The 10,223-nt window shown below is 45.1% G+C and overlaps 2 protein-coding genes across 5 annotated transcripts in view; both read left to right on the top strand.

Annotated features, from left to right (window-relative positions):
* Positions 1–1,979, top strand: part of LOC118111309 (PHD finger protein 20) — a 39,396-nt gene extending 37,417 nt beyond the window's left edge. Inside the window, 1 exon segment of the mRNA XM_047340140.1 lies at positions 590–1,979. Coding sequence (XP_047196096.1) covers positions 590–726 — 137 coding nt within the window. The 3' untranslated portion in view covers positions 727–1,979.
* Positions 1,980–4,307: 2,328 nt separating this feature from the next.
* LOC118110482 (protein NDRG3) overlaps positions 4,308–10,223 on the top strand; it is an 11,391-nt gene continuing 5,475 nt past the window's right edge. Inside the window, exons 1-5 of one of the 4 annotated variants that reach the window (XM_035158249.2) lie at positions 4,308–4,493; positions 6,458–6,551; positions 7,392–7,424; positions 9,820–9,925; positions 10,029–10,149. In XM_035158249.2, the coding sequence (XP_035014140.1) occupies positions 6,492–6,551; positions 7,392–7,424; positions 9,820–9,925; positions 10,029–10,149 (320 nt within the window). In that variant the 5' untranslated portion in view covers positions 4,308–4,493; positions 6,458–6,491. Of the gene's footprint in view, positions 4,554–6,457; positions 6,552–7,391; positions 7,425–8,237; positions 8,516–9,819; positions 9,926–10,028; positions 10,150–10,223 lie in introns of those variants that run through there. The other 3 variants (XM_035158246.2, XM_035158245.2, XM_035158248.2) reach the window with 3 other exon arrangements.

Genomic DNA, 10,223 nt, shown 5'->3' with positions numbered 1-10,223 from the left:
TCTCTCTCTCTCTCTGTCTCTCCCCCTCTCTCTCTCTCTCTCTCTCGCTCTCTCTCACTCTCCTTCTCTCTCTCTGTCTCTCTGTCTGTCTCTCTCTCTCTCTCTGTCTCTCTCTCTCTCTCTCTCTCTCTGTCTGTCTCTCTCTCTCTCTCTCTCTCCTGTCTCTCGCTCTCTCTCTCCTTCTCTCTCTCTCTGTCTCTCTCTCTCTCTCTCCCTCTCTCCCTCTCTCTCTCTGTCCCTCTCTCCCTCTCTCTCTCTGTCTCTCTCTCTGTCTCTCTCTCTCTCCCTCCCTCCCTCTCTCTGTCTCCCTCTCTCTCTCTCTCTCTCTCTCTCTCTCTCTCTCTCTCCCTCCCTCTCTCCCTCTCTCTGTCCCTCTCTCCCTCTCTCTCTCTCTGTCTCTCTCTCTCTCCCTCTCTCTCTCTCTCTCTCTCTCCTTCTCCCTCTCTCTCTGTCTCTCTCTCTCTCTCCCTCTCCCCCTCTCTCCCTCCCTCTCTCTCTCCCTCTCTCTCTCGCTCTCTCTCTCCTTCTCCCTCTCTCTCTCTGTCTCTCTCTCTCTCTCCCCCTCTCCCTCTCTCTCTCTCTCTCTCAGTGTTAGAGTCCTGGTTGGATCACTCAGGTGAGCTTGAGCCTCCCGACCCTTTGTCCCGACTCCCGCAGCTCAAACAGCGAATGAGGCGGCTGCTGCGTGACCTCTGCACCGTGAGACGCCTGTCGGTCTGCCGCTGACCCAGTCCCTCATCTCCGACCCCTGACCTTGGACCCTGTAAGTCACACCTGGCCAATAGGAGCAAAGGGACAGACAGACGAGGCCAGCGCACGACAGGATGTTGAGCGCGTCGCAGGGCGTGTCGCTCTGAGGATCGTTTCCACTCAGTCGCAGGACATGCCCCCTCTAGTGGTCGCTCTGCAGAGCGACGATTTTCTGAAGTAACTGAACAGGGGATTTTTTAAAACTTAAATTTCACAAAAGGTACAAGAAACATTTCCTGAACCGCCTCCAGCACGACTCCAGTCTGCGTCATCACACAGGCTGTGGTGACCACAGGTTTTATAAGTGATCGATCAACGTCATCAGCTCATCAGGAGACGTTAAGGTTTGTTTGTGTTACAGCTTTAGACTGAAAGCAATATGTTATCTTGCATCATTTTAAACTTCCTGTTGTGTATAATTTAACTGCTGACACACACATATTTTATGACATCAGATGATTTCCATGATTTTATCAATTCGACATTTCTCAGTTCACAGGTTTAAGTAATTTTAGTAAAATAGTTTGTTTTTTACTTAAAAAGTTTAATATTTCGCTTTTTACGTGAAAAATAAAAACGTTCTCAGCGTGTTTTAAGTTTAAAGGTTCGTTCACAACCTTAACTTAATGAAATATTTAGTTGTAAAAGTTTGGTGAGCACTCCCACTCATGAACAGAGAAGGAAATCATATTTCCTCTAAAGACCGTTTCATGGAAACAGCTGATTCTTCTCAGCGTCATCGACCCGTTTTCATTAAAACCAGCAAAACTTTCCTCCATCGTAGCACAAAATGTTTAAAATGTAAATATGTTGAATTGAATGTTTGATAGAAGAATTTAACTGTATAAAGCCGCAGAGTTATTTTGATAGAACAGTCACGAGTCTACAGTCGAGGGAAGTTTGGAGAATTTGAGGAAAAAGTTGTAATTTCAAGAAAAAAGTCCAATTGAAACTTTTCTTCTGTCTGATTATTTTCTGAAAACGACTCCAGTGTTTCCTTTGACAGTGACGCTGAAGAACTCCGATCTTCTTCTCTACAGTTGTTTTAAATTTGAAGCTGTTTGATTTAACCTGTTTCAGATGATCCTCATCAACATACGAGTCTGACTTCACCACGTTATTAGAAACCACCGGAAACACGAGCGCATGTTTAGATCGGTTCGTCTGAGTTGACGAGGATCATCCTTTCTCTGAGGTTTTCCAGCTTTGAATAAAATGATACAACTTCAGTCACTTTGTGAATGTGTCTCGGGTTTAGATTCACAGCAGAACTTGACTCAACTCAACGTTCATCAGCTACAGAAAAAAATATATACATTTTAACATATGTTCTTTAAACCACTCTTTTCCTTCTGCTGCCTAGTAGTTACAAGATTTTAGATTAAAATACTTTCTTTACCCAAATAAATTGAGGTTAATGAGCTGCTCTCGTTCTGGATCGAGCTCATGTCGATGATGATGTCACTGTTCAGGGTTTTAATAATGGTCCTGTGATGCAGTGAGTTTGTGTTTAAACCTGAAAAGTATCGACACGCTTTATGTTGTGTTTTTGTCTTTACGTGACGATGAGTGTTGAGTTGTGTCTTTGCTGTTCTCAATGTTTGTGTGGTTCTGCTGTTGTGTTATGTTGTTTGTGTTGTGTCATGTAGAAGGTCTTCTAACGTCTTCGTCTTCTACGTGTACGGCTCCTCTTCTTCATCCTGAGATGTTTGTGTTCTTCCAGTTTCACGTCCGTCACGTGTTAGAAACCTCATCAACACGTCCACTCGCTCTCTGGGAAGCTTCCACACATTGTCCTGCTGTCTCCTCACATGGACTCACTCTGACATGTTACACACATTTTACTAGGAGGCTGCAGGAGAAGATCCAGGAAATGTCCAGAGACACTGACTCAGACATTTGTTCTCACACACAGAACACGTCAGGAACATGTGAGCGAACACGTCAGGAACATGTCTGTGGTTCAGTTAATGTCTGAAACACCTTTATCCATGTTTCATCACTGGTTCCAGGACATCATCAATGTTTACACAAAGTTTCATGACAATCAATCCAACATTTGTTTGAGATATTTCTGTGTGAGAACAAACAAACCAGAGTTTCTCACACTGTTTCCTGTTTAGTGACCTGCAAACCACTGGTTAACTCAAACTGCTTCACATGAGTGTAAAGTTGATCTTAAATCCCAGTTTGGGATCAAACATCAAATGGCTACATAAGACCCCACTGGTGTGTTTATAATTCGAGACACTGTCAGGATTATGGGCTGGTTGCTTTCTGTTCCTGCCAGAAACTGAATCCAGCCCAAAAAAGCCCATCTGGCTGGATCACGGGTGAACTTTCCATCCCTCCTCCATCAAAGTGGAGCGGAGTGGAGTGCTTCACAGAGGAGGCAGCAGGGACCAGAACCCCTGAGTGTTAATGACCGGCTGAAACTCACAGGGACAGAAATGTGGTTTGATTCCTGTTGGTGTGTTTGGAACTGAGCTGTACAGAGAACATGTGAAATGTTCTGCTGATGTTACACATGACCCAGTTTCCTCAAATAACCAAAACAAATCTCTTATGAAAACACTTATTCTCTCTGGGCACAAAACCAGATTCTCTGCAAACCTGAATAATCAATACAGACTCTCTTCATGAACACGGAGAATGTTCCCAGCATGCATTTCGACTTGTCACAGTAGAGCTTAGTTTCCACAACAGGAACTTTTCTCGATTATTCGCCCGTTCTCCAGAAAAGAGGAGGACTAGTGGCTGCAGTGACCACAAGTGGTTCTGAGTTCAAGTAATTCACGTAGGGAAGCGAATTCTGCAACTATCACACCATTCTCGTCTTTGCATTGACTTTGCGCTAAAAATTCTCTTGTCTGTTGTGAGTGCTCTTCTGTGTCGAAGCTACGCCGTAGATACTCACGTAGTCTCTGCACAGGGCCCAACATTCATCGTTGGGCGTAGGTGTGTGTGTGAGCTGCAATTACACCGTTGAAACACTAGTGGCAGAAGAGTTTCTATGCTGGTGTCCAGTGTCTTCTGCTTTCTGGTCCGCTTATTTACAACTTCTCTGGCGTCTCAGTTTACCTCAGAACCAGGCCGAGTGTTACGTATCGTGTTGGAGCTGATAGATGTTGAAGAGCAACTACTTTTTCTTCAAGACCTGCAACGAAGAAAATTTAGACGTCGACCGTTTTTCGTTCCTTCATCTCAATTCAAAAATGGAGGCGAGTCTGTCTGACCAAGCGAACGCCTCAACGCCTAGTTCGATTTGTGGGGAGGTGCACGTCAGGGTGTGGCGTAGCTTCGACACAGAAGCATGAATTGGGCCAAAGGGGCCATTTTTCTGTCCTTGCCCTGGGCCTCAGTTTCTCACAGTCCGTCCCTGGTAACTGGGCCTGAATCTAAATCTAAATATAAATACTTAGTGTTTGATTCATTTCGAAGTAGAATCACACATCAATACTCAATCGGAACGGAAACACGTCAGAGATGACCAGCAGTACTTCCGTTAGTGTTGGTTCTTCTCAACTCCTGACGCCTGCTGTGACGTCATGGCGGAAGCGGAGACTTGTTGTTTACGTTGACGTGGCCCCGCCCCCCCTGCTCCTCGTGCTGCCGCTGACGGAGAGCAGCGCGCGCCGCTCCGCCCCGACCGTCAACTAGCCCACACTAACTAACTAGTCGTTACACGGACGACTCGAGTTACACACGGGAGCTAACGGCTAACGGCTAACGGCTGCCTGACGGTGAGTGCTCACCGCCTCTGTCACCGGGTAACGGTCAGTCACCTGACCAGCTGCTAACAGGTCAGTTAGCGGCTCGGCTGATTGTGTGCGAATGTTAAAGTTAGCTCGGATGATGAAGATCCTCGTGTCGTCTGTGGCGCGAGTGGATTGTGTTACAGGTGTGTGTGTGTGTGTGTGTGTGTGTGTGTAGAGAGAGAGAGAGAGTGTGTAACTAACGAGCTCTCCCATAGCAACGGTTGCTAAGCCTAAGCTGTCTGTCTGCAGCTTCTATTAGCATCTCAGCTCATTAATTAGGCAGCTCCTCTGCACTGTGTGTGTGTGTGTGTGTGTGTGTGCGTGCGTGTGTAATTATATATATGTGTGTGCGTGTGTGTTTGCGTACGTGTGGGTGTGTTCATATGTGTGCATCTTTTGTGTGTGTGCGTGTGTGTGTGTGTGTGCGTGTGTGTGTGTGTGTGTGCGCGCGTGTGAGTGTGTGTGTGTGTGTGTGGGCGGACAGCAGAACCATCAGGACATCAGTTCATCACAGGAACAACCTCAGACCTGTGCAGAGCCACAACTATTATTGTCAAATAAACATCACGAGTGAAATGAACTGAGTCTGAATCAAGATGGTGAATAATAATAATAATAATAATAATAAGAAGAACAGTAAGTTACTGAGGAACAAAATGTACGTTTGATCTTTTCTCTCGTCCTCATTGTATTATTCAGTTGTACAGTCTGTGGTTGTGTAGCAGCTCGATCCTGACTGACACACTGGTTTTAACGAGTGAAATAATAATCAGGTATCGATATATTAGCTGATTTAGTGTGAGAGGTCAGGTCTAAAACTCTGAGACCACATTCAACATCTCTAACAGCGACAGAACTTCTTCAGCTCCATGTGTTCACAGTTTGTGATCGAGTGTTTTCAGGTTGTGTCTCATTTCTGCACCGACTGACTCACTTCAACACAAACCGGTTTGTTTTCTGCCTTAAACTCTCGCTCCTCGTTTCATCTCCGTTGAAGTTATGCTGTGTGTGAGTGTGTGTGGGTGGGTGTGAGTGTGTGTGTGTGCGTGCACGTGCCCTGACCTGGTCGCTGCAGCTTCACAGTCACTGTCAGTTTATCTGTTTGGGTCAAAGCCAGATTGCCCGCAGGAAGCTCAACATCCATCCAAAGCACTGTGCTGTTACCCAACATGTCTGCCCACACACACACACACACACACACACACACACACACACACACACACACACACACACACACACACACACACACACACACACACACACACACACAACTGGGTGGCTTGCAGCCAGTGAGAGATCACTGGCTGTTTCCATTAGATTCACACAGTTGGAGAAGTCAGTTTAACGCAGCCCAAAGGTGGAGAGACAGACAGGAAGAGAGAGAGAGAGACAGGAGGCAGAGGTGATCCACGGTTTCGTCAGGCACCTCAAAGTCTCAACATTTCATAAAAGTCAAAATTCAGAGCTTTGAATTCATCAGGTCTCAACTAGAATTGACCTTTTTGTGTCTCGTGGAACAGAACGTGTGTGTTATAGTCACTGTAACGGTGTTTATGTGTAAAACTCTGAACCCAAGACCCAAGAGGCTCAAAGTCTGTTTCCTTTGTCTTTGCATGTGTAGCTGCAGCGACGGCTACAGTGATTGTGTGTTGGACTCAGACGACCTACATGCTTCACTGTGCCTGGACTGAAGCTGCTGCAGGAAATGTTTCTCCTGTGCAATTTTACTTTATACACAACAGAAACACACAAGGCCATTGTCTGTGTTAATAATTAATTAATTCACCATTAATGTCTAATAATCTACATCTTCAACCTATTACACTGAAGACTACAACTCCCATCATCCTCTAAATGTGTTTTCAAGACAATGAGAAGAAAACATCGAAACTCTAAATGTTATTTATTCTGTCTCTTGTGTGTTTTGAATCCATGTGTGTGTCTTGAAGGAGGATTTTACCAAGGTGACTGTAAAGTTGTCTTATGATGGAGGAGCTTCACGACGTCCAGCTGACTGAGATCAAACCCCTCCTGACGGGACAGGTGAGGGGGCGGGGCTCCGCCGGGGTCACGGCGATGATCTGCCCAGTCAGAAAAATCGAAATGTTTCTCCAAACTCAAAATGAGCATAAAAAACTAAAGTAGATCATTTAAATTAATTTATTTGAATACAATGTAATATATATATACTCTACTGTAAACAACAAATTGCATGTTAGGTTCCCCTACAAGTTTTTAATGGTTGTTTCATAACAGGATATTTTTCTATAACTGTCCGACTTAATCATCCCCCCTTAGTTAGGCCATTTTAAAAAGAAAAATTCCATCAGTCCGTCCGTCTGTCCGTTGCCTTCCATCCCGAGGCGTTCCCAGGCCTGATGGGATATGTGGTCCCTCCGGGGAGTTCTGGGTCTACCTCAGGATCTCCTCCCAGTTGGGCGTCCTGGTAAACCTCCAACAGAAGTGGCCCAGGAGGATCCTGACCAGATGCTCGAACCACCTCAATTGTCCTCTTTCCACGTGAAGTACAGAGCTTCTACTCCGAGCTCCCCCTGGACGTCTGAACTCCTCACCCGACTCTCAGTCTGACGGAGAAAACTCTCTTCTGTGAGCTGAGGCTGAGAGCGGAGATCCACCTGTAAATTGAAAGCTTTGCCTTGAGGCTTCTTCTCCGACACATCGGGCTGGTACAACGCCTGCATCCCTCCAGATACTTTACCAACTCGCCCATCTTCCCGTCACTCGTGAACAAGACACCAAGCACCCCCCAAGCCGACAGAAATATTCAAGAGTTAAAAACTTACAATCTGCATCATTTCCTGGAAAAGATTATTCATGACAATTAATATTATTGATTAAAAGAGTTTGTCTGTGTCTCTTCAGAACGGGAGAAATCTCCAGGACTTTGACTGTCAGGTACGTTCAGCACTAACACACAAGAACCTTCATGTTCAAACCTCAAACATTAGATATGTTTCACATCAACGTGTTTGTGTTGAAACAGGCATAAAAATCTGTGATTCAACATGTGTCATATTATGATGTTAATGATATAACAGTGTGTTGATGTGTTTACATCATGGAGGGGTTTGTGATTGTCCAACATGTTTCTGTATCCGGCCGTGACTATTAACTGGCACGTAATGAATCAGACTTAACGAAGGTGATAATGGATCAATTCATCAGAGCACAAGGCAACAGCCTCACATTCAGAGGCTTGTGTGTGACGTGTCCAAACATCAGGCTGGAGTTAGATCGATAATCACACAGTAATTGATCAGCAGGACTAATGTCACTGGAGCAGGTCACTTTACATCAATGATGCTGATCAAAGATATTTCAAATCACACAGAGTCAGAGCTCTGCCTCTCGCAATGATTTAAAGCAATGATTTAAAAAGTTAGGGCGACCAACAAGGTGCTAAAGAAGCCACATCTTTAAAAACAGACATGTTGACGTCTCCTCTCAGACTGAATAATATTAACTACACATATCGTGATGAAGAAGACTTCAATTAAAACCACCCTCTGCCTCAGGTTACTCTGAGGAGGAGGAGGAGGAGGGAGGGAAGGAGGAGGGAGGAGGAGGAGGAGGAGGAGGAGGAGGAGGAGGAGAAGGAGGAGGAGGAGGAGGAGAGCAGAGAGAGGAAGGGGAAGAGGCCAGAATAAGATTTGAAGGGAAGACAGGATGAAACCAGTGAGGGATGAAAGAAGTGGTTGGCTGTTAAGACCTTTAAGACCTTACGGCTCTCAGCCAATGACAACAGAGATTATTCCTCTTGATCCAATCACACCGCCCCCACTTTCTCTTTCTTCTCTCACTTTGCAGAAAGCTAAAGGACAAAATCTCCTCCGTCTCTTGTCTCTGTTTCTCTGTTTCCTTCCATCTTGGGAAACCTTGTGTCTTTAAAACTCTGAAACTCCTCCTCTGTCCTCCTCCTCTCCTCTGTCAGGATGTCTGACGCTCTGGATCTGCATCAGATCTCCTGTTCTTTAGGAGTCGGGGTGGTGAGTTCGTAAGTTAGCGTTTCATCGGCCTGCTCTCCTGAGTCATGCTGCTGCTAACCTCGAGGTGTTGGCTCTGTTAGCCGGTTAGCGTCCTAGCCCGTTCACCTGTTGTAGCTCCACACTCACTGTTTCACTAGAAACACAGAGACGACAGGTAGTATTATTTATGTTACATACATTTTAAAATCGTTCTCAGAAATAGACAGAATGAGAAGTTCTGAATCAGGAAAAGGAAAAGTTGATCTGCAAGAGATAAGAATTAATAAATCTTATCAATTAAACTTAAATTTACTAAAATGATGAAAATGTTTTGAACTTTCATTCAAACAACATCAGTAAAAGGAAATCGTGGTTTTTCAGCTGCTCTGCGGTCTCACAGATTCATGTGATAACGTAGTGTCACAGCTTGTGTGTGCCCATGAATGTGTTGAAGAACCATTAATAGGATCAGTCCGTTGTTTCCTTGGTCAGTTGATCGATGAGATTTGGAGACAACACCTCAGCCTATAGATTCATGAGCCATTCGTTCTACTGTCAGACGAGAACGAACAAGCTGCTGTTTCACATGAAATCATATAGTTACACACAAACCAGCTGCAACACAACTACAGCGTGGTGCGTTCATGTGCACTGGGGCTGTCCATCTGGTGTCTGACCCAACTAAGGACATTTTCCAGAGTTTTTCAGATATGATTATCGAAAGCTCTGGAATCTCCTCGTGTTTCCCAGTTGACGTCTTCGTCTTCTACGTGTACGGCTCCTCTTCTTCATCCTGAGATGTTTGTGTTCTTCCAGTTTCACGTCCGTCACGTGTTAGAAACCTCATCAACACGTCCACTCGCTCTCTGGGAAGCTTCCACACATTGTCCTGCTGTTTCCTCACATGGACTCACAAGGACATGTTACACACATTTTACCAGGAGGCTGCAGGAGAAGATCCAGGAAATGTCCAGAGACACTGACTCAGACATTTGTTCTCACAAACAGAACCTGCAGAACATGTGAGGAACACGTCAGGAACACGTCAGGAACACGTCAGGAACATTGTTAAGACTTGAGTGCAGGTCTGAAAACAGCTATAATGGGATTCATCAGATCTTTCAGCACGTTGTTCAGGTCTATGTTCAAGTGTTTCAAAGAGAAACATGAGATAAACGAGCTGTTGTCTGGTGTTAAAATGAAAGCAATGATTGGAGGAGGTCACTGGTTTCTCTTTGCTCTCACTTCACTGCATGAAGCGAGTGTAAGACGTTCATCTGGGTCGCTGCTGACAGGAGGAAGTTCAGCTCTTGTTTGTTGTTCAGGAGCACGATGTGGAGACGGCCCACGGTGTGCTGCACGTTACCATGAGGGGAGTTGCTAAGGGCAACCGACCCACAATCCTCACCTACCATGACATCGGACTTAACCGTGAGTAGACACACACACACAAACATTAACAGTTAATATACAAGATTAAAAACATAATATTATAATATATAATAAATATTTGTGTGTGTGTGTGTGTGTATAGATAAGTCTTGTTTCAACAGCCTGTTTAACTACGAGGACATGCTGGAAGTGACACAGCATTTCTCAGTTCTGCATGTCGATGCTCCAGGACAGCAGGAGAACGCTCCCATATTCCCCACCGGGTAACACACACACACACACACACACACACACACACCCCGGTTGTGTTGTATTTCAGACACAGATAAAAGGGTTT

This window comes from Hippoglossus stenolepis, chromosome 6 (genome assembly GCF_022539355.2).
Source record: "Hippoglossus stenolepis isolate QCI-W04-F060 chromosome 6, HSTE1.2, whole genome shotgun sequence".
NCBI lineage: Eukaryota > Metazoa > Chordata > Actinopteri > Pleuronectiformes > Pleuronectidae > Hippoglossus > Hippoglossus stenolepis.
The sequence above is the reverse complement of the archived record's forward strand: the minus strand, read 5'-3'. Positions and strand labels throughout refer to the sequence as shown.